At 38.5% G+C, this 23,923-nt stretch overlaps 2 protein-coding genes across 3 annotated transcripts; both read right to left on the bottom strand.

Annotated features, from left to right (window-relative positions):
* Positions 1-4,142: 4,142 nt before the first annotated feature.
* On the bottom strand, positions 4,143-6,841 carry LOC104424988 (guanylate kinase 2, chloroplastic/mitochondrial). Of its 2 annotated transcripts, none has more exons than XM_010037554.3 (2): positions 6,678-6,841; positions 4,143-5,686 (listed from the first exon to the last, which is right to left on the bottom strand). In XM_010037554.3, the coding sequence occupies exon 2, from the start codon at positions 5,588-5,590 to the stop codon at positions 4,724-4,726; it is 867 nt and encodes a 288-aa protein (XP_010035856.2). In that variant the 5' UTR covers positions 5,591-5,686; positions 6,678-6,841; the 3' UTR covers positions 4,143-4,723. The 2 variants fall into 2 exon arrangements, with proteins under 2 accessions (XP_010035856.2, XP_010035849.2); XM_010037547.3 differs by having other exon boundaries at positions 4,143-5,679.
* Positions 6,842-8,044: 1,203 nt separating this feature from the next.
* Positions 8,045-14,575, bottom strand: LOC104424978 (mitogen-activated protein kinase 15). The gene is made up of 10 exons (XM_010037536.3): positions 13,762-14,575; positions 12,238-12,643; positions 11,964-12,091; positions 11,790-11,849; positions 11,273-11,422; positions 11,004-11,159; positions 10,714-10,925; positions 9,198-9,299; positions 8,945-9,093; positions 8,045-8,826 (listed from the first exon to the last, which is right to left on the bottom strand). The coding sequence occupies exons 1-10, from the start codon at positions 13,783-13,785 to the stop codon at positions 8,531-8,533; spliced, it is 1,683 nt and encodes a 560-aa protein (XP_010035838.2). The 5' UTR covers positions 13,786-14,575; the 3' UTR covers positions 8,045-8,530.
* Positions 14,576-23,923: the final 9,348 nt, after the last annotated feature.

Here is a 23,923-nt window from a genome sequence, read left to right as displayed (position 1 = left end):
ACATCCAAAAGAGTACGAGAATGTCTCGGTTAGATTCATCGCCAGTTGTCAGCCTTTTCACTTTTGTTCGGAGAAAAAGCAAAAAGCTGGGTGGGGTGGATGTGGGCGGCGATGTTTTCCTCTTTGTGGTCACTTTTTCGTGGAAATTAGGGGTAGGAAAGCCAAGAAGGAAACATGGTAGTTATCAATAGGAAAACAATACAAATCATCTTTAAAGTATGATCTAATATAATTTTTGAACTTTTAATTTAGTTGATGCGGTTCCTGAATTTTAGCTCAATATGTAATGTTGTCTCTAAATTTGTAATTTTTTAGATGTGATTCATGAATTATCAATACATATTCCAACTAATCTTGTCTCTAAACTTAAATTGATGGAAGTAAAGTTAGAACTAATTTAAATATTTACTAAAAGTTCATGAATCACATCGAAAAAATTATAAATTTAAGAAATGGTATTATATATTGGGTTAATTTGCACGGGCCATATTAAATAAATTAAAGTTTGGGAAGCATATTGAACTAAAATTTGTGAACCATTTATGTGATTATTCTTTCTCAATTTGAGCTTATGTCCAACAAACTAATTTAACCTTTGGCATCATACAAATCCCACGCTCCATCTTAATTCCATAACTCAATCTTACATATGTAATGTATCCCTAAGTTCTCATGATCCTCGCGTGGATCATGGGCTGCCCGGGATTCGATACCGTGGAGGCAAGGATGTGATCTTGCTGCTCAAGTTTAGACTAAAATTTTGGAGGTGACAAAAAAACATTTCAATGTGTTTATTTTATGGATTTTGCTAGATATTGTCTTTGGATAAATAGCTTATTGTGAATCACAAATTTTTGAAAAAGTGAATCCTATAACAATTTATAATTACTTATTATTTGATTTTTTTGTGATCCAAAACAGACTATTATTCTCACAATAAATTAAAAACTATCACTCAATCATTTTTCTTATTTTCTTTAACGTCTCAAATCCTAATCAACTCTTGTACGCGGTGCTCTCAATTAGTTTATGATATCTTCAATCATTCCTAACAAATTAAACTATGATTTCTCGTCTAGCTGAGGGGTTTCCTAGAAACGAAATAGTCGAGTCTCCAGCAATCCAAGATCACGTAATTTCATGCAAATCGCAGCTCACAATATATTATGATTTATCTTAGGAAGCAAGCCATTAGGGGAATGTCAAAGGACACGTGGCACTTGGAAAATTGACTTATCCGTCATTCCAATGTATATTATCTTCCTTTGTCCCTTGATAATTAAAGGAAATTGTCATGTTGTGTGTGATTATGGGGAATTAGTTGGGTCCAGTCTTTGCTTTCGGGAGAAAAACGTATCAAGAAAATCATTTGAGTTTTCTTGTGTGAAGCTAAAGGCTTCCAGATGGGGTCCCCAAAATGCTCAATGCCCCTCTCTCTCTATTCCTTTGGCAACAAGAAATAAATTTAAAAAAATAAAAAGAAAAACCCAATTGAACCATGATTCTAGATTGCTCTTTTATTTTGATTCGTAGGGTCCATGAGATCATTTCCGAGAAATTGCTTTCGAACTTTTCAGCGATTTGAACGATGAAAAATACACACGGAAATAGAAAGTATTCTTTACAACAAGCTTATATTGAAAAAAGTTCTAGGACAATAAAGAAATAATTTTCCAAAATTTCTTATTTTCTCAGTTCTCCATCGTTCGTCAATTTCTTTTATTTTCTTTTTTCCGATAAGTCTCATCCTTATCCTCCATAAATCATGTCTATCGTCTCTGTCTCCTGAATATCCTTCATTTAATGCTCATACTCTTCTACATCCCCAAAAGCACAATCATATATAACATTTCACGGATAATGATTTCATAATTTCTTTCTTAATTCTTTTGTAGTTCCTTTTATTTTGATGGGATTACAAAATAAACAAAGAAAGTTTGTTAGCCCATTATATATGATTTTTAACCATACAGGCTGCCTTTATTTAATTCACTTATTATCAAGTACCACAAAACATTTTATTTTATTTTAACTTCTTGTCAGCACAAACAAATGCCAAAAAATTGCTTATCTTATCTGAAATTAACTTTTTATCGATAATAATTTTTCAGTGAAATAAACAGACCAATACTCCTAGATTTTAAATTCAATTGTTACCCCTAATTTTTCCCTAAAAAGGGGGCCTGTTTCTGAAATGTGATGCTTTGCGAGAGTTTAGGCACTACATTGCATCGCACGTCAATTTCTTTTTCCCCTTGAAAAGTGAGGCTTTGGACCGGAAAGGTTGCTTTTGCGTGTGGTGGGGAGGGATTATGACCAGCTTATGTGTCGTGTTCGTTTGCAAAGTTCGATCGTGCCCCTTTGAGGAGTTCCATCTTATCCCCACCACTTTTCTCTTTTCCTTCCAAGAAAAAAAGTCCACAAAAAAAGAGAAAGAAAGAGAAAAAGAAGTGGCCAAAATCAATCGATCGAACTTGGTAGTCACCGCTTGCAAATTCAGTACGCAACATTCACCATTGCCAAGTTTGATGAGCTTTTCGCCAAGGTGATGCAGATTCCAGAACCGGCCATATCCGTAAGAGCTAATCCGTGGACACTGACGTGACACCATTTGAGTTTTAACCATCTAGAAACTAAGATTGTCACTTTCAATAGATCTGCTACAGAAAGAGAGAGAGAGCTTGAGCTTGAGCTTGAGCCACATGCCGAGAGTCGGCAATGGGAGCGACGGTGGTGAGGCACGATGCGATGCCACCGGGGATGACAACGGCGGTAATCGCCAGTGTGGTGGAGCCGCCAATGGCGACGGAGGAGGAGGTTTTGTTCTAAATCAACTTTAATTGAACCAGACTCCACATCATCAATTATAGATACCTCAGATACCTTTTGTTGAGGTAGTTCCGCGTTGATAAGAAATAAGGGAAAATTCATTTGAGCAGATTTCAGAAAGTTTAGGTATTAATTGAATAAAAAGAAAGTTTGGAGATTATATTGAACATTGAAAAAAAATTCGAGTACTACTCATGATATCGCCCAACGCTAATTGATGTTTTAATGCTCCCTCTATCCCTTCTAGCCTTCCTCTTCCTCCTCTGCTCTCATTCTTCTGTCGAATTCTCCCAACTCTTTCTTGTTCCTTCGACTCTTCGACCGCTGCATCACAAGATCTCCGAGTTTGCGAGTTACGCGAGAATGTCTGGAAGATCCACCTCCTCGGAGAATCCGAAAGTCGAAAGCATTAGAAATCCTCTCTTCCAAGCGACCCTCAAAGCTTGCTTAAAGAATTGTTTGAATGCGAAAGAACTTAGTGCTCTATCCAGTGGCTAGTGTTAAAGAGTGTATATAGCCGAGAAGTTTGGCTACAAACAATGTAGCTACCAATGCAAGGCATTTCCCTGCAAATCCTTCTATCACACAATTGCGACAGCGGCCACTGGATTCAGTCTCGATGGAGCCATTGCTATTGCTAGACTCAAAAGTTTACCGCGAAGTGGACAATATACTCCATGGAATTGCTCAATCAGGGGGCTCAATAGTGGTCGACCATATAGTGCTACACACTAACCTTCTCCCATGAAATGGAGTGAATCCTAACTACCTTGTTCTTACCAAATGCTCCTAAAAAGAAGTAAAAATCTAAACCTGAAAAGTACGTGTCGACAGAAACAAACATGACCAAGAACAAACATGACCAAAAACTTATCGGGTAAGAGTTCTGGGCACAGGAATAATTCACAATCCCCCGTCCCAACTGACAATCCTTCAGGCAACACTAATACAATGGATGACCTCACTGGTTGAGCACATTGCCACAATGTCACCAGTCTAAATCCAAATAAGCCTTTGCAACTTGGGCATAAGTAAAACCTCAAATTGCATGACCAACTGTCACCTTATAGCGTCCGCTAAGCAAATGCCGCAGTAGCATGGCCATCAGCGTGACAGGGAGTAGACCTGGGTTTATGTCGCGGGATATGTCCCAAAGCTTTGGGGGATAAGAGAGAGAACGAAACCAAAAAACAAAATGAAACTCATCATCATATATCATGTCAAGGAGAAGGTGGTTGATGCAAGACAAACGCAAAGCGAAAAATAAGATGAACAGCAAGCAAATGCAATAAGCAATAAATTGCACATGACCGCAAACAGGATATCAAACGTTTCATAGGGCCAAGCAATAATCATATGTGTTACAGACTGCTTTCCAACTAACTGCGGAAATCTTGCTGCTACTGCAAACGTAATAGGGAAAAACTAGGGGGAAAAGAAAGCTAAACCATAAGTGTAGAGATTAAGATTTAGCAACAGTAATTCATTGATGCTGTGCCCTGAGGAAGCAAAGAAAGATGTTGGATATGGAGGTTATTTTTCATTGACCAATCACACCATTCAAAACTGCAGATATACATGATTTTACAAGATAGATGCCTTTTTTGACATATTACACCAGCTGAAAAATAAGCTTGGCCTGTTTTTCGTGCAAGATCCCACTCTGCAACTTCCTGGAGAATCGCAATGAGTCAAATGAGAATAACGAAACCCAAATGAAAGCTTATCAACCTTCTGCATTGTATTTTATTAAATAAATCACAGATGCTCCCATAAAAGCTCCCATAAGCTAGCTGCCAAACAGCAGATGAATGCCTTGATAAACAAGACGTGAAATTTTTAGGCTCGCAGTAACAAATGCACATTCCTTGAAAATGAAGCTAATCTATGTTCTCTATATCACAGCAGCCCTTTGTTTAACTTTAGCTTTCTCTGCATCAATGATGGACTCCACCAATTTCACAGCATTCTCTAGCTGTCCTTCCTCATTCACAACAACATAGTCAAATTTATTAATGTGTCTGACCTCCTCACGTGCCGTCGCTATTCTGACAAGAAGTGATTCTTTAGTCTCTGTCTTTCGATTAATCAACCGCTGAACAAGTGCCAGTTCACTCTCTGCAACCAGAAATATAAAAACTGCAGACTGCCCAAGAACCCTCCTCAAGGTTTCTGCCCCTTGTATGTCCACCCTCAACACTATATCGAACCCCTTCGCCATGTATTCACGTATTTGCTGCTTTGGAACACCCTTATAATCACCATACACTAAAGCATACTCCAGTAGTTCATCCTTTTCGATCATGGAGAGAAACTCCTCTTTAGTGACAAAGTAATAATCCTTGCCATCAACTTCACCTGGTCGCATTGGCCGGCTAGTTGCAGTAACAACGAAATGGAGACTGTCTCTAACTTCCCTCAATCTTTTAATGACAGCGTCTTTTCCCACTCCACTTGGTCCACTAATGACAATAACCAAAGGTTTTGGAACAGGGCGCAATGGTTCAATGCTAAATGAATAACCCACTGAGGCTTCGAGGGCTCTTAGCAATTCATTCTTATCAGCTTTGTCAAGCGATGGGATGGGTACAGCAGGGGGTTTTCGTGCATCACCCATTTCAGAATTCGACGAAACAAAACGAGGAGCCACAGAGAGCTTCTGAGATGTTGGCTTATAAAAGTTCTGAGTGAATCTTTTGCAAAAGGTTGGCAAATGGAGGTTTGTACGGGCAATAGAATGGCCAAGTCTCTGAAAAATCATCGGACGAAAATGTTGACAATGTTGATGTAAGAACACAAATCTCTAACTGATGTAACTTATACTCCGGGGCAGATGCTCCAGTGTCTCACCTGCAGACTCCAGAATCCAATACAAAAATCAAGAAGACGCCACTATGGTGCTAATAGGATGTTTAGCAATGGTGCACAGTGACAATAGATGCACAACCAAGGAATTATCAATTATCTACTGCAGATCAATGATCTTGCATGGCCCATATTAGTTACAGGAGGAATGAAATGCTGATAGCATCACAGAACCAGTATACATCAATTAGAACCAAATAACCAATAATGTACCAATGGGTATATGTATCCTCAAAAAATTAATATAAGGCTTACTATCTAATCTTTTGACAGTACACCATTAAACAATTTAAGCCTAGGTAAGCATAACAAAATGAAAGCAGCACTCCAAAATAATCTCGTCTCTAGATCTATCAAATGTTTTATAGCCTGGACATGGAGAGTGAAATCGAATCAGCACTAAGAGCACGAAGTTTAGATAAGAAAAACTGCTTTTTATTCTACCAGACCATCCATCAAACAGGTTGTGCGCATTGAGTGGACGTTGCAACCCACAACTTCACGTGCTCGAGCGAGCCACAGTTACCACCAGCTCGATCCTCAGATCAGCATTACAGAAACCGCAAAACTTTCAACCCACCAGAAACTCGAGCATTATCACAAAATGGCGTCAAGAAACCAAAACCCAGATCAAGAAAAGTCGAAATGCCAAAAGCAGAACCATTCAAGAACCCGAAAACATTTCCCCCGACGCATCTCCCCCGCGACGAAGGAAACAAGAAAAGGGCAAAAGGGAAAGAAAGAAAGAAAGAAAGAAAGAAAACGATGGTCATGCACAAGCGAAGCGTAAGTCCGATTCCTACCCACGAACCCCATCGACCCAATGGAAACACAAACCCAGAAAAGGAGGCCCATTTCCGATCCCGAAGTTCAGAATCACCAAGAACGACGCGATACGCATACCATCCACGCCGAAATTCAGAACCCAACAACAATCGGCGATTCCCACAAGAAGCGAGGAACGGGAAAGGATCGCCACTCACCAGGCGGAGAATCGGGAACTCGACCGCTTGGGGGAGCACGGCCGAGCGTTATGGATCTCTCCAGGCGATTCGAGCGCGTCCCATGGCTAGAGATCTGCTTTATGTACCGGAGCTGAAGCGGAGGCGAGATGAAGAAGCTCTGCTTGTGAAAAAATACTTTGGTTTAATGGGAATATATTCTATTTTTTTAACATTATTTTTAGACCAAAAAAAAACATTATTTTTAGACAGAATTATCGCCGCATTTCATGATTCTCGAATTTGTATTCCATGCTATCAAGTCCTTGAATTTATAACAACCATTTACTCATCTTTTGATAATTGAATGACTCATGAGTCAATTCATCGATTAAGTCCCTAAAACTTTCGCTAGTTTTCTAACCGAGTACCTGAACTTTGTTTTTTGTCCAATCAATTAGTCGAACTCTTCAAAATCGACTTATCTAGTAGTTTCGCTGAATCAACTTGCCAAGTCATGTCAAAATCGACTTATCTAGTACTTTCGCTGAATCAACTTGCCAAGTCATGTGCTATTTTATGACGGGGCTCGCTTGCTTAACAACATCAATACGTGGTTGTCGATGTGGCTTGTCACTCCGCAAAAAATCGCGCCAACTCAGCAAAATTGTTACCAATTGGCTGTCCAATGTGTAGGATGAAGAAACATGACGTGAAAGCATCTTGACTGTGTAACATGTATTTACCCACGTGGTATTATCTTAAGAAGACACTTGGGCATCCGAAGTGAATTTTAACAACAAAAAGGAAAAAAAATCAGCCATGTTAGCTAACAAGTAGTACTAGAAAGAATTCATTTTGGAGAGTTCGGGTATTTGATTGGACGTTCAAGTACTTGATTGAAAAATGACTGAAAGTTCAGGTACTTGATTGGAAAATGATTGAAAACTCAGACACTTGCGATGTGATTTCTCAAAATGTTAGTTGCTGAACAGAATTACTTGGCAGTGGGAACTCCACAATCCAGTACAGTACCGACAACCGAGTCTTTCGGGATGACTTATTTAGAGAGCTTATCCTGAAAAGGAATGTAAAAGGGAGAAAACCCTCATGAGACCCATCACTTCGGCCATGGATTCTCCTCACCTGCCCATTGGCTTCTTCCCATTCCGGCAACAGGTCTCGGGCTCGCTCGATTTCTACGCAATCAAATATCTAAATTCGAAAAATTAGGTTACACTAATATTTATATTAACGCCATTTCAGTACCTAACAATATGTCATGTTTCGCTCTGGTGATATGCATGTCTCTTTTTTTTTTTTGTGGCTAATCATGCATGTCTTCTTTTTTTTCAGCTAAGGTGAAAAAAAGACATGCATATCAGTGCCTTCACGGCAACATTCCCATAACCTCAAGAAAGCTAATGCTACTTCATTTTTACTCGGAATACATTTCTGTCATTGAAAGCAGCCCGATTCACGGGTTCTTATTTCAGAAGAGTTACAAAACAATGTACAAAGAACAAATACCACAGTCTGCATCTGAAAATAGAAATCAGTCCCCAAGAACAAATCAGCGAAACGAAGTCCAAATAAATTTACCTCGGACTCCTTCATTACTTCGTCAGTTTCCGAGAAGAGCATGATCATAACTTTTGCTTATACCACCACCACCAGGCGCTGCACCGTAACCTGCGATTAGTTGTTTACCAGCACAAGCAGAGTTTGATCTCCCCCGCGGACTATAAGCTGTATCCAATAAATAATGACAGTGGCATGTTAATCTTGAGATTCTAATCAATGCGTTAGCCCGATCGACACACGATTGAGCCCAGCATGAAGCTGGACAAGCATAACGCGTTTGTCCTGGGAAAGCACCACTACTGGTCTTCCATTCAGTACCAATTGTTTCCGGGCCCCCCGTTAGCAGCAGCGACTTTCCTCGGCATATACTGAGGCTTAGGCTGCACTCCATTGGTAATTCCAATACCTTCCTCTTCGGCTCTCTCGCTCTTACAACCTGGATTCCTTCTAGAATATGAACAGCCTGTAGAAGCATGTTGAGCTGCAATCGCGGGATTCCTCACCGTCCTCCTTTGTTCGACAGACTCTGTAGTCGCTGCTGCAGCTGCCCCGCAGTTGTAGCTGCGCAACACAGAGCTGATGACTTTCCCTGGCCTTGCAGCTCCACCTGCAGTGAAAGCTATTAGGAAACGATTACAAGCAAATGCCTGTTTTCCAGATTTTTGAGTAAACTAAGGTAGCCTAAAGTGGAGACGATGGAACAAAATAAGTTGCATTATAGGTACTTTGAGGGACTTGAAGAGGAAGCCTTGTCATTGGGATTGTACAGTTCCTCTCGGTATGAGACTTATCAGTTTCTTTGATGGAACATTTGGCCATATCATCTGACACCTCGTTTGAGCCCTGCACTGAATCTGAGTATAGAACACATGGCCTGCAGTTAAGTATCTTTGTGAGTCCCAAAATGTGAAAGAAGAAGCCTATAAGATATTACTAGCAAAAAAAATGAATCATACCAAAGTGAACCAGAAAATATACCTAGGCAGTGAAGCATGCTGTCTTTCGAGTGGGGGAGCAGTAGAACCCTTCCCGTAATGCTCCTCAAGGAAAGCAAATTGCTTCTTGAAATGATCGACAGCACTGCACAAAAATTGTTTGTCTCAAGGAAATTCATGCAAGAAACACATACCCAAAAAGCTGTAACAAGAGGCTTTGTTTTGTTGCATGAATTGGTAGTGGAAATCATTTATTGCCTAGCTGCTGCTCGAGTAATGAATTATATATATCGTGCTTCCTAGCAATTCGTGAAGCATTAAACTTCCAAAAATGAGATCAATATCACTAAACCAAGTGCTGCAATAACAAGATGCATATGTAATCTATTTCTCCAGTATGAAAGAATTGGAGCACAAGCATACATGAAAATGTTTAGGCTCTTCAATTATCATCCCATCATGAGAGAAAAAAAAAATGTAAGATTCTTTTCCCTACAAATGCGTTGATTTGTCTAACACAATGACCTGGAAGCAAATGAAGATATGTGCTTCACAAAAGGAAACCTCTTAAATGAAATGGTTTAGTCAATGAGTGCCCCTAGGCCACTGATTAAGAATGCTTAATTAGATTATTTCAATCCTCAAAAGAGCAGTTCCACATAACACCAGAAAAACAATATAATTACTTGCTTAACATGTGCCTTAGAAACACTCATTAACACAATCCATTATATGTTCAAAATTTGCCAAAGTTCTGGCTCTAGTGACATCCATTATTCTTCCAGAATAAACCCAAATTGTAGCATCATTTACAAAGCTTTTAGCTCCACTTCTGCCCATGGCTTTAAGAATATGATCCAGCATGCTTTTTGACATCAAAAGCCAGTTGAAAACTAAAACAAGAGAGGAAAAAGTAGGACCAGAAACTGTTCCTCTCATTTTCCCAGCCTCTCCACACAGAAAAACACTGCCACCTGTTTATATTTTAATGACAATAATTGTGGATGATGGAAATTGTCCTTTTAAGATTAGGTGTAGAGATATAAAATGTACATCTATACTTCTCGTTTTTTTTTTTTTTTTTCCCTTTGATAGGTAAAAACTTCAACTATAGGGCACCATGGTGTGCAAACCCTATACAAAAACAGCCCCAAATAACTAACATTAATCCATACCTATGTTCATTTTGAAATAAAAGCCAAAAAAGACTAAAAGCTAAAGCTTTCAAAGACTACATTACTAAAAGTTGCAAATAAAACGAAAAGACAAAAATAAGCCAAAAAGTAACAGCTAAAGCTCTAAGCCCCTAACCACCCTGGGGCTTATTGGACAAAAGTTGACTAACTCAACATGAAAATAATATTGATCAATCCTATTGGCCAACAAACCAGAGTAATGCCGAAATAGAGCACAGCTATATTTCAAACTGAAGATATGCTTATGGAAAGAAAAATAATCCCAAAGTTTGTGAAGAACAGCCAATAGAAACATGACAACAATTCCATGCAAATTAAAGTCCATTGAATTGAATTGAATGAACAGGAGCATTTATTCATTACCTCGGATACATGAAACCTGTTGGCTCAGATCCTTCCATGAACTCCTTCAGCATCTTCGGATGATACTCTAGTATCTCTCTGTATATCAGCTCCCTCACATCTTCTTTGGTTATTCTCCGCCTTTCAAACTCAAACTCCATCTTTGTAACAGGTTGAGCAGAAGGTTCTCTCTCGACCTTGGCCAAGCCCTTAAAATAGGGATCAGCAAGAGCCTACTTCCAGCCAGCACATGGTATCAGTCAAGGAATTAATACTATAAGCAAGGTCAACAAAAGAGAGATAAAACTCACTTCTTCAGCACTCGGACGATCCTTGGGTTCAAATGCCAACATTCTTTCTAACAAGCAAAGTGCAAGCGGATCTGCATTGGGAAACTTCTGTGATAAAGGTATAGGCCTTTTCTTTCTCATGCTACTCAAATATCTACGGGCTTTTTCATTGCGTACCTGTTCATATAAAGTCAACAATTCATTAAAGAACTGAGGGTAAACATGCAACCCATATTGAGACAAATGAAATGAAGGCATCATTAACATGCACATTTCCTGACAAAACTGACCCTGCCAATGGCTTCAGCTGAAGGTGTTCCCAATAGATCGGTTATCAAATCTAACTGGTGGACTACATTTTTCCCAGGGAAAAGGGGCTTTCCAGTCAAAAGTTCTGCGAAGATGCAGCCTATACTCCAAATGTCAATGGCCGGTGTATACTGAAACAGAACAGAGATTTGTTAGCACACATGAATTAAACACTGCAAAAGGAACAAACTACTATGGAAAGAAGCTGGGACACAGCAGCAAAGGAGCTTGAGTTGTCAGCTTCGACATACTTATCACTGTCACATGTGGGTATTCTCTGAGTGGAATGACCAAAGTAACTGACCCAAAGAAATGGAAAGACATCATAGTAGTGTATGGTAAAAGTAAGATTTTTTAGGCGTGTGACTAGTGCTCAATAACTAACAGGAAGAAAACAAAAATTTTGGTTTCAGCAGTGGATCAAGGTTTCCAAAACTTCTGAAAAACAGCAAATGGTAAAAATATCAAAACCAGATGATCAGGAATTAATTCTTGCACCTTTGAAAAGAAGGAACCACATAATTCAGGAGCCCTGTACCATCGTGTGGCAACATAGTCCTGTGCAGAGAGAATTTGAGAAGTTAAATCACAGTAAAGCATCATTATCCCAGCAAAACAGCGAGAATTTCACAATTGAAATGAAATGAAAGTTCACATTGGCAACATACTTACCGTCCAAAAGATGGCCGTTGGAGTATCATTAAAAGCTACTCTAGCGAGGCCAAAGTCACAGATCTTGAGTTTACAGTCAGCATTTGCTAAGATGTTTTTTGGTTTCAGATCCCGGTGAAACACATTTGCTGGATAAACAGTGGGTAACATATCAGATCCATAATTATCATAGTAAACTCAGCATATTCTAATGCAAGAAGCCTGATAGGGTGTGGAAATCTTAATTGATGTTACAGAAGATAAGATAATGTATCTCAATGGACAAAGTTAAGACCTGTATGAATGTACTTGAGTCCTCGAAGAAGCTGGTACAGAAAGAACTGGTAATGTTCAGGTGTTAAATCATCATTTGCCTTGATAACCTGATGTAGATCAGACTCCATCAGCTCGAACACGACATAGATGTCCTTAAATTCCCTCCTGGATGGAGGTAATAGGATATGCTTAATCTCCACGATGTCTGGATGGCGCAACAGCCTAAGAAGCTTGATTTCACGGAGGATGCGGGTGGCATCAGAGACATGTTCAAATATATCGTTGATCTTTTTGATTGCGACCTTTTCACCCAAATGTGTATCGTACGCAGAGCAAACAACACCATAGCTCCCTTTACCAATGACTTCCTCTATTTTATACCTGCTCCCTTCACCATATTCCGTGAAAAAATCTACTTCTGCAGACTACATCGGCACATCAAAAAATATAAGTTCATGAACACAAAATTATAATTTTGACATAAATTCAACCGAAGTCCAAAAAAATCCCACAAAAAACAGTGACTTGTGCCACAAATGCTCAAATTCAGCTAGTAGATAGAATAAACAACATTAGTTAGACTATCCACAAGGAAGAGGAAGTTATTTGTTTGTAGTTCAGGTCGAAAAATGGATCTCTATTACAAACTTGCAACTAGCATCTATGAGCCACATATTTCGCCATCCTAATCACATATTCAGAATTTTTATCTCCTTGAACTTGATGCAAATTAAGTTTAGATGAGTAGAATAGGGAAGGCATCTATTATTTTGCAGCAAAGATAACAACAAGCAACTTTGGAGAAAGGACAATGCAGTTTCTGTGTGATGGAGTCAGATCATGACCACGACAAGATCACAAGAATGACAAACGAGAATCAGAAAATATCAAAGTTCGCACCATGCAAAAGGTGCATGATCCTGTATCTAGTTCTCAAGCCTCACATGCTCTGGAAGCTCAGAAGATGACTTCTAGGACCGAATGACAGAAACAAAGACGCCCACAAGAAATCATTCTTCTGGCAGCTGGTTGAGACCAAGCATTCAAATCTACACTGAGTCGTCTAATTCCCATAGATTCAAGAGAGAGGAACCAGTAGTTGACTTTGGATATGCCACAGAGTCTGCAAACTACGTGCCAAGGGAATTGGTTTTGCGAGAGAAATAATGGTTCTTGATTAAATTTCATAACCCGAAGAAGAAACGCAAATTGCATCCAGATCATCAATCAAAATGCCCAGTGGGACCCAGGATGCAACATGGGCGTTTACAGCATATGGCAGAGAAGCTGAGAGAAATGAACTTGACAAACCGTTCTGTCCCACACAGTCACCTAAGCATTATTCTCACCACAGAACCAAAAAACCCAGTAAAAATAGACCGCAAAATAAAATAAAATAAATTAGGGACCAACTCCAACATTGGATTGAAACAAAAGACTCTTCCGATCCGCGATACGACGTTTACTCAATGAACTTGGATTTCCACGAAAACCAACATCAGAAATATGGAGACATGCGACCATACGCATGCGAAAATCCTACCTTTTTCCGCTGATCAGGCTGCATCTCAGCAACAACGCATCAAACAAATATCTCTTCAACAACACAACTCGGGAGCCAAAATCTTCGAACACCAGTGGTCGGACTCCACCTCAAAACCCACCACAAGAATCCCCCGGACGGGCACAGAAAACCCAACTCGCAAGGGGAATAACGACCAGGGAAACGCTTCAATCTCGAACCCAACGGGGCGCTCGTGGACAAAAGGCAGGAGGACAGTAACTATCCAAACAGGCACGATACGATGGGGAAATCTTGACGGGAATTTTCTCTTCTTTTCTTTATTTTATTCGGGCAATGGAGATGGGGGAGAATCCGCTCAAGAGAGAGAAAGAAAAGGCAAAAGGGACACAGTGCGGCCAAGAAGTTCGGCGGAGGCGACTAAAAATGCAGGCTTCCAAAAGACGGCCCGAGGATCAAAGGGCTTCGAGCCAATCGGAGGAAGAGGCCAAGCTCTGATCTTTCCACGAAATCCTTCCACCAGACGCCAAAAGGAAGAGAACCCACTTCGCAGGATCTGAGATTGGCGAAGATCTCTAATCAATCCGCTCGCGAGTTCAAGCAAAGCAAGAACTGCAAGAAAACGACCCACAAAAGAAGGGATGGAAATGCTCTGCTTCTCGACGAGGGAGAAGATGGAGGGGGGAGTTCAAGATCGGAAATGGGAGAAATCTTGGAGAGGGACTGATGGGTTTTTCTTGATCTGAGCAAGGGAAGAGCGAATCGAAGGAGTCGAAGGAGGTGCGTGCCGCTTCGAGTTGAAGCCTCTTTTGCAGTGCCAGGAGAGAGAGAGAGAGAGATTTTTCTTTATTTATTTTCTTATTTTCTTTTTATTATTATTATTATTATTATTATTTTTGTGAGGAAAGTAAGTGGAACATGGGGGACGACAGAGATACATTGATATCATATGGTGCGCGCGGAAAAAGACGCTTTTGCCATTGAATCTTGCGCATTTCCTCCATAAAGGGATTATCTTATTTAAGCTCCTTTTCCTTTTCCTTTTCCTTTCTTTTTGGGCAATGTTATGAATTCCCACCGATTTTTAAGAATAAGGATACTCTTATTAATTTGAATTTCTGATTTGACTAATTTTGATTGGCGAATATAGAGTTGCAAGTGGAATTCCCTCAATTTTAGGGATTCTCTTATTTAAGCTCCTTTTCCTTTTCTTTTTGAGCAATGTTATGAATTCCCACCGATTTTTAAAGATAAGGATTAATCTGAATTTTCGATTTGACTAATTTCGATTGTCGAAAATAGAGTTGCAAGTGCAATTCCCTCAATTTTAGGGATTCTCTTATTCAAGCTCCTTTTTCTTTTCTTTTTGAGCAATGTTATGAATTCCCACCGATTTTTAAGAATAAGGATTAATCTGAATTTTCAATTTGACTAATTTCGATTGTCAAATATAGAGTTGCAAGTACAATTCCCTCAATTTTAGGGATTCTCTTATTCAAAGCTCCTTTTCCTTTTCTTTTTCTTTTTGAGCAATGTTATGAATTCCCACCGATTTTTAAGAAAAAGGATTAATTTGAATTTCTAATTTGACTAATTTCGATTGTCGAATATAGAGTTGCAAGCACAATTCCCTCAATTCAAGTGTTTTGAGCAAAGCGCTATGAAACACGGTGAAATGTACTCTAAATTAATTTTGAGTTTGAGATGCAATGAATTGTTTTTCAATTTCGCTATTCAAATGGTAGAATCAATTTTTTCTGTATATAATTTTCAATTTTAACACATTTCTCATATTTTGTTTCAATTACAATCATCATATTTTATTTACCGTGGATTTTCTTGGTCTAGTTCCCTAAAAATATTATAAACTTAAGGGTCAATTCTGGCACCAACTTTCTATTCCTCTTATCTTTTCTGAAAACAATGTGAGATTTCTTATGGAGGTCTAAATCTGTCATCCATTAAGTTATTGTCCGATCCAATTGTAAAAAGGTCATATGACGATAGACATAGATTATGCGCCTCGCACCATCGTTGACCCGACATTTGATTTAAAGAAACGGGGTCATTTCTTTAAACCTTCGTGGAAACTAACGGCGCTCTCCCTCCCCGAAAAATCGGGGGAAATTGATCACCAGCAGCAAACCAAGCGAGGAGTTCTCATTGCTTTTTCATGGCGTCAATTCTTCCAAGTGGTCCACGGTGCAAAGCTCGATCGCTTGCGGAATATTTTGCAAAGAGAAAGAGTTCACGAATCCTAATGTTGCCCCCGCCGTGAAGAAAACAGTGTTACTTTCTTTCTTCGATTGGTACCTCTGGTCGGCAACAACTTGAGGCACACGGTCCACGTTCATCGCTGCATCGACTTTTCAAATGGTACACTCGAAAGGCAAATTGACGGGTGCCAAATTCAGATCACTTTTGCACCTTTCTTAGACAAATCTAAATTCGTACTAAACCGATAAGTTTGCTTTTTTTAAGGGAATGAAGCGGTTCTTTCTGGAGATAAACAGTTTCAAGTACTGTAAAACCTAGAATCGACTAATTGGAACAAGTTATTTATTTTAACTTGCCTTGCATATCCTCGAACATATTATTACTTATCACAAGTTTCTAAGTCTATCCAAATTCCACGTGTATTATTAGTTAAACGATTATAGTAGGTAATAGCTTTGGGTATGGCTTGGTCTTAAAAAAAAACTATCTAGTTTCTAAGTTTTAGAAGAGTTCCTGTGCTACCTTTTAATTTTCTCTCCTTTGGGAAGAGATAGTGAAAAAAAAAAGTCCAAATGCAATTTATGATCACTTAGAACTTGGGGGATTTCTATCTAATCCCAATTTTATAATCAAGTTTTTGATGATCGTGATTGAATCGTTAATTGACGGTGACATTTTTATCGAATATTGTTTATTCATCGTGATCTCACTCATGCAAATGAAGCACCTATGACTCAATTGACCAAAAATTAGATATTTCTAACTCAATTGGCGGAAGAAAAAAAAAACAACTAAGAAGCAAAATTAGACGAGAGTAGACCGGAGAGAGCTTGCCCTTTTTTCTTCTTTTTTTATAAATATTTTCTTTTGGGGAAATATTAAAATCCTCCTGGCGGTTTGCTGTTGCCACGGTCGGGCGACTGCGGACACGTGGCGCATTTCGGTTGGCCGGGAGCAGGATAGCTCAACAGCTGCACATGGATGCTGGATGACATGGGTTCCGGGTGTCTCCCAACCGCAGTCCGTTAAAGCAAACAACGTCAGATCAGTCAACGGCCCCGCTAAACTCCAAATCAGCCGTTGATCAAGGATTATATATCTGAAACTGCCCTACCTGACCGTAGAACCGGATCTGACCGTTTAACTAGTTCGGTCTAATTTTTTGGTGGGTCCAAGAACCGGTAGATAATTTTTTTTTGTTTTTCTCTTATATTTTCTATAAGCTGTAAGTTGTCATTTTCGCAATAGCTATCATGTGTATGCAATTATCATGTTGCATGCTTGTTTGAAAGTAAATATAAGAAAAATCATTATTAAAACTTAACATATGACCTAAAGTAAGCCTTAGAAAAGGAATTAATCGCGCAGACATAGTAAGGTCTCTAATTCATTTCCTATAAACTCGTGCATGTCCAAATGAACGTTGCTTTTGTCTGGGTGGTCCATTAACATAGGTATCCCTGATCATCTTTTGAGAATTATAATAATAAAAATTGTAAATATGCTCTATTTTTTTAGCTAAACGTGAATGATTTTATAAAATATTTTTCTAAAAATGATGACTTATATCATTTTAAAAATAAGTAAGCGAACAAATACTTTAGTTGTCCTTCAAAATGTTTAAATATAAACTTTTGTTGATAATAGAAACATTTTCTTTTTACTAATTATTTCGAGCTGCATAAACGATCATTATGTTTTTTAAGTTAATTATTTTTTGCAAAATAAATGGAGTCATAGTATAAAAATGTATTGAGTTTGTATAATAAAAAAAGGCGGAATAAAATTTTGTGAGCTCAAAAAGAATAAAAGAAGAAAAAGAAATTCAATACACGGTAGATATATGCTTACTCCATGCGAAATTCATAGCACTTAGAAACAAAATTTAATATCCGTGCAAAAAAACCCTCTATGGAAGTCCCTTTTATTTCCACGTTAAAGATTACAAGTATTAAGTCTAAAAGAAAATCATATAATGGCTGCAAATTCGAATATGATAATGTCGTTTTCTTTCTATTCTCCGGCAATAATCACCCATTTCATAAAAGCTTGTTTTCTCTTTTTCAGTTTCACCTTTTTTCTGACACGCGCGGGGTCGTGCACGCCGGTGTTTCCTAGTATGTACATATGGGGACCGGTGCACCCCACGACGGCCCGGCTGCTCCACCGCCACCCGCCGCTCCGAGCCAAGCCACCACCTCATCGCTAACATCCACTGTCGATTGCCAACATCCACCTCCGGCTAGCTCATCTCTCCGTCCATGCCCATCATCCCATGTCACAATTGTTGGATATTTCAATAATTTTGATAATTCGAAAGTCTTTTTTTTTTTTTTTATAGTGGCTTTAATATGAATATGATGGTCAAGAAGGTTATTATTATGTGATGGTTTTTGTAATGGTTCTATGACGTGTTTATAACAATTTTGTAAGGGTCTTGACAACAATCCATTTGTAATGATTTTTGATTTAGTGCAAGAATTGATAATGGATGATAACCTTTTCTTTACTTTACTTACAAATCGTTACTCTAAATGTTATTAAAAAGACACACAAGAAAATCTTTACTCACATTCCATTTTCTCTTTCTTTTCTTTGCTCAATTATATATACAATTTAGTTATTCCCGTTCCTTCTATTTTTGTGTGCGGGGTACAAAACTTGGGAGGATGACTACTAGAACCTATTGTATTGAGTTTCATACTACGAGGGACAAAATCATCCTTAAAGATAGTGTTTGCACACCTCAGATAGTTAATCTAATTTTCTCATCTTTTCCAACAAATTTCTAACGATTCTCCTTTTTCTTCTCTGAGATTATACAACATTCTTAAGGATAAATTTTCCTAACGAGCATCGCGACGCGAGCTTTGACATGATTTGGTGACATCGTAACTAGGGAAGCAATGCGTTAAGCCTAAACATTATTCTATGTGAGATGGAGATGGGGTTGAACAATGACATGTGAGTAACATATTCTGAAAGTTTGCCGAACGATTGAGGCAGCCACTTTGATTCTCCTATCGAGGATTATAGGAATGCGCTCATCTCATTTAGAGGATTCCAATTCCAATGAATAAGCTCCAACACGTCCTTTTGATTTTAATAATCTTATGTGTTTATATTTTCTTCTTGATCGCAATCAATTTTTTAACAGTTTGATGATGGAAATGGCTCTTTCTTTCTTTAAGCTACAAATTATTACTTCGAACATAATTGAAAAGACTTTATTCTAAATCCTTTGTTATTTCCTTTCTTTGCTAGGTTATACATACAATTTTGTTGTTCTTGTTCTTTCTATTATTTAGTATGGAGTAAAGAAGAATGTCGTTTGAATTTTGGGTAAATAGCCATTAGAGCATATTGCACATAATTTCGTACTACGAGGAAGAATTATCTTTAAGGATAATACTTGAAAGTCCCTTATAATTCATCTTGTTTTCTCATCTTTTTCAACCATTCTCATTTTCATCTTCTCCAAGATTCTACAACGACAACTTCGGTTGAGTTTGAACCTAGATCACATGGAGTTTGAAGCCAACCGGACCTCGAAGAGGGCGTCAGCCTTGGCCAACCCATGAAGAATCAATGACAGAAGAGGTGGAGGGGAAGAAACAAACGCAGGGGCTCCCCCTATGGAAGATCGCAACGGCATTGATCGTATGTTTAGATGATTCGGGGGTATTTTGGTCTTTTACGTCATGAGTTTTCATCTGAAGTTGTAAAATATATATATTTTCAAAAATGCAAATAATATTTGGTACGTGTACAAAAGTTGGAGAGAGTTGTTGTAATTCCCCCTTTTCTATTGTGTTTACTTGATCCACATCCATGTGCTTCACATGGGTTATGTGGAAGAAAGATTCTCTGCTCTAAGTTCCAAAGAGATAAAAGATTCCATAAGTGAAACCTAAAACGAGTCTCAATATATATATATTGGTCGGTGAGTCTCAACATATTGCAGACACATTTTTATTTTTCAATTTATTATTATTATTATTATTATTATTATTTTGGGTGAAAGGAAGAGATGATGTAAAATGAAGAGAGGTTCCATGAAATCAGAAATGAGGTATTCTAATTGGGGGTATTATTCTAATTCATGCATGTTCATGAGGTATTCAAGCAATGATGGCCAATTATTAAGGAGGATTAACCCCTAAATCACAGACTTTGTCCAGCCAATCACTCACTAGGGTTAAGCTCACATGGCGAATGATTATCCCTGAAAAAGAAACCAAAAGCTGAGAAAGGGTCACCCCACATAATCATCAACGTTGCGAGAAAAGCTTATCTAAATCACTGAGATTATCCATGATCGAAAAGTTGCTATTAAAAAGTCCAATAAAAAGTTTAAGTTGATATGTGAAAATAGTCCACATATATATATATATATATATATATATAAAAGGTTAATACCCTGAAAAACCCCAAACTGGTACACTTGTAACAAATTTATCCCAAACTATTTTTTTGACCACAAAAAACCCCAAACTGGTATACCTTTGACAAATTCACCTCAAACTGGTACATTTGTGACAAATTTACTCTCTGTTAGTTTTCGTTAAATTTTATTCTCAAATTATTAAGTTAAAAGACACGTGACAGTTGATCAGTATACAAATTTAGGATTTTACGCTCCATTTATCACAATTTACAATTTTTGTGATTTTTTTGTGGTATTAATCAAATTTAGCAGAGGGTATATTTGTCACAAATTTATCATCTTGGGGGTTTTTTTGCAGTCAAATAAATTAGTTTGGGGTAAATTTGTCATAAATATACAAGTTTAGGATTTTTTATAGTCATTCGAGGTAAACTTGTCACAGGTATATTAGTTTGGGGTTTTTCATAGTAAAAAAAATAGTTTGGGGTAAATTTGTCACAAGTGTACCAGTTTGGAGTTTTTCAGGGTATTAACCCTAAAAAAGAATGGAGGATCTGTTGTTAAGCAATGTGAGACAATATTTCAACATCTTACTCATGTGCAAGCCGAATTAGAAGCGACATGTGGATTTCAGCTTATGGAAAGCGGATCCCACTCACGTGCATGTTGCGTTGTCACACGATGCGGGATAACATTTTAATACCCCCATTCACGTGCAAGCCGGATTAAGAGCGGCACTTGAAATTCAATTGATGGGAGGTGGACAAGCTAGAGGTGGACATACATACGCAAAAGGGATACCGTTGTTTTTTGATATCATGTTAGAAAGTTTAACCTAAAAATTTCAAGTGATAAGTGAAGAGAGATTGTATGCATACAAAAAATATGTATGACTAATTGTCAAGTCTTGCCAGATAATATTTCAATAGCAAGTTTGTGGTATGCATGAAATATTTTCTAGTGATTGCATCGAACTTTCAAAAAGGGTTTCCTAATTTGCAGTAGAAATGAACTTTTAAAGGTTTCGGAAATGGAGAAAATAAAATAAAATGTGAAATATTCATGGAGTGGGTGAACGATTATCTTGACCGCTTAAATTACTACTTTGCCTATTTCTACAGAGGATCGCTGTACTTCATCTCGTTAAGGGCTCGGAGCTCCTTGTTCAATCCAACTTTTGGAAGAAAATAGCGCATAAAAGTGTCGTGGCAGTTTCGTAATAATTTCGAGAACAGAAGGGCGATGTCGTGAGGAAAGTGGGAGATAGAAAAAAAGCCAGAATATATGAAAAGAAAATTAAAAGAAATGAGAAAAAATTTAGAGGACGGGCCTCATCCACGCGCCATATCGTCTTGTGGGGCCCACGGACTATCGGGGGTGGGCGACGTCGTATTGGAGACAGGGCATGTCAGCCACGCGATGCTAAACGCGTCATGGAGCTTCCGATCTACGCGGCGAGATTGAGGAGCGCGTCCGCGTCCACGTCCACGAAATAACAGTAGAAGTTTAGGATTAGTTTGTTTCACAATAAATAATTCTTTAAAAAAATGATAATATTTTTGATATATTGCTAAGACCCGATAATAAATTAAGAAATATTTTTCATCATTTTATAAAGAAAATTTTGTTTGATTTTTCTAAAGAGACATTATATTATTCAAACGTTAGTTGTTTGCGCATGAGCAACCAAAATGCGTAATGCGAGTACTAGGGTCCTGACTCCAAGGCACAAAGCACAAACACTAGTCTCGAATCTACCAAAATTAAGCCTAAGAACTTGGTGCTTGTGCCTAGCTCCCCCCTCGCCTCCCCCAATCTATAAATGTTGAGCGTAGGTTTTCCAATGCTTAAGCCTCAGTGGGAGCTAAGGTTGGACCCTAGCGCTCGAGGTTGGGGTTGAGATCGGGGCAATTAAGGCTCGGCTTGGGACTTCGATACTAATTCTCACACTAGGGTACATTGAGGTTGGGCCCCAAACCTGACACTTGGAACCCAGTCTCCAGTGCCCGAACCAACATCCACTGAGGTCACGCCTAAACCCTGGTGCCCATGCTTGAGTCTATTGAGACCAAGCCTTTGTTCCTAACGCTTGGGCCTAGGCATGACATCGATGGACGAGGGTGCAAGCCTAGGGGACCTGGGCACAAGCATGGGCACAATAGTCCTAGGCTTGGCCTCGATGGACCTATGCTCATAAGTTGGACCTAAGCATAGGCGTTGGGGTTCGAGGTCCGGCCTTGATATTACTAGGCTTGGTGTCTTAAGCACGGGCACGACCCAATATACTCGAGTGCAACGACTAGCATCTTGGGTGTGGCCTACATGGTATCGGGTGCCAGGGTGCCAGGGTCGAGCACAAGCCACAAGGGTCGAGCCCTCTCCAGATCAAGGTCGGCCTTGTCGGCCCTTGTTTGTGGCCGGTCAAGGTCGTTTGCCATCGCCTATACCAGCCACAGGCCAAAGGGAAAGTAAAGGAAAAAAAGAAGAAGAAAAAGAGCGTCGACCAGGCCATCTAAGATGTTTAGATGCTTGCCAACATCCACATAAATTATTTCCGATAAAAATTGATAAGTCATCAAATGGTTTAGGACCAAATAGAGAAGTTATCAAAATGTTTGGGACTGATATTAGGAAGTTATCAAAATATTCATGATTGAATCGATAAAATAAAAAAAATTATGACTGACTTGGTTTAGAGTTAGCATTTTTTGGATGATTATCCCACCTTCAAGTGGATAAACTCTGAAATCAATATCCAACACGACATAACTTGACTTTTTATACTTCATTCTTTTTCTCTCCACCTATGAAATCCTTACGTGCGAGCCGTACCACCATAAGCAGGGACGATGATACCTGGACAGGTTCACGACCACCAGGACAAATTTGGCCCTCTCCTTTAAAGCCACGACCAGAGATTTTCCCCACTTCCCCCATCGATTAAATAAAGAACGAGGGGTAGGGGGCCCGATCGCCATAATGGTCCAGTTAGCGATCACGATGAAAATTAATAATGGGAGATCGTGACCTGCTTTTTTTTTTTTTTTTTTTTTTGAGCAAAGATCGTGACCTGCTTGAAAGGGCACATAGAGAGAGAGAGAGAGAGAGGAAAATGGAGTCCACATGCTCGAAAAAGATATATTCTAAAACCCCACATTTAACAGCCTTTTGCTAAGGTTTGATTTTGACTTGAATGGACACTAAGTACTTATCAAGGTACCATTTTTTTTATTTATTTACTTATTATCATATTAGGGAATTCACAGCGTGATTGGAAAGCAAAGAAAATAATAATATCATAAAACATTTTAAATTGACATACTTATGATAAATTTACTTTTGATTGATTTTCATTAATTTTCACTGTTAAATTATTAGGTTGGATGACGCATAATTTATTTGTTACGTATGTATTAATTTGTGATTTTTCATGATATTATTTCTACTTAACAAGAACTAACATAGGTTAAATTTGAACTAGTTTAGAGTTTCAGGTGTTCAAAAAATAGTTTAAGGTAAATTTATTTCAAATATATCAGTAATTTTTCGTGGTAAAAAATCATTTGAGATAAATTTGTC

This window comes from Eucalyptus grandis, chromosome 2 (assembly GCF_016545825.1).
Source record: "Eucalyptus grandis isolate ANBG69807.140 chromosome 2, ASM1654582v1, whole genome shotgun sequence".
In the NCBI taxonomy this organism is placed as follows: Eukaryota; Viridiplantae; Streptophyta; class Magnoliopsida; order Myrtales; family Myrtaceae; genus Eucalyptus; species Eucalyptus grandis.
Note: the sequence above shows the minus strand (reverse complement) of the source record. Positions and strands in the feature narration are given on the sequence as shown.

Bases quoted from the DNA above. Each gene is read 5' to 3' on its own strand.
- LOC104424978 (XM_010037536.3), bottom strand. From the start codon at position 13,785: ATGCAGCCTGATCAGCGGAAAAAG. The intron at 11,423-11,789 runs GTGCAAGAATTA...GTTCTGTTTCAG, and splicing joins GTGGTTCCTTCTTTTCAAAG to TATACACCGGCCATTGACAT. The intron at 10,926-11,003 runs GTGAGTTTTATC...GGCTGGAAGTAG, and splicing joins ATCGTCCGAGTGCTGAAGAA to GCTCTTGCTGATCCCTATTT.
- LOC104424988 (XM_010037554.3), bottom strand. From the start codon at position 5,590: ATGATTTTTCAGAGACTTGGCCATTCTATTGCCCGTACAAACCTCCAT.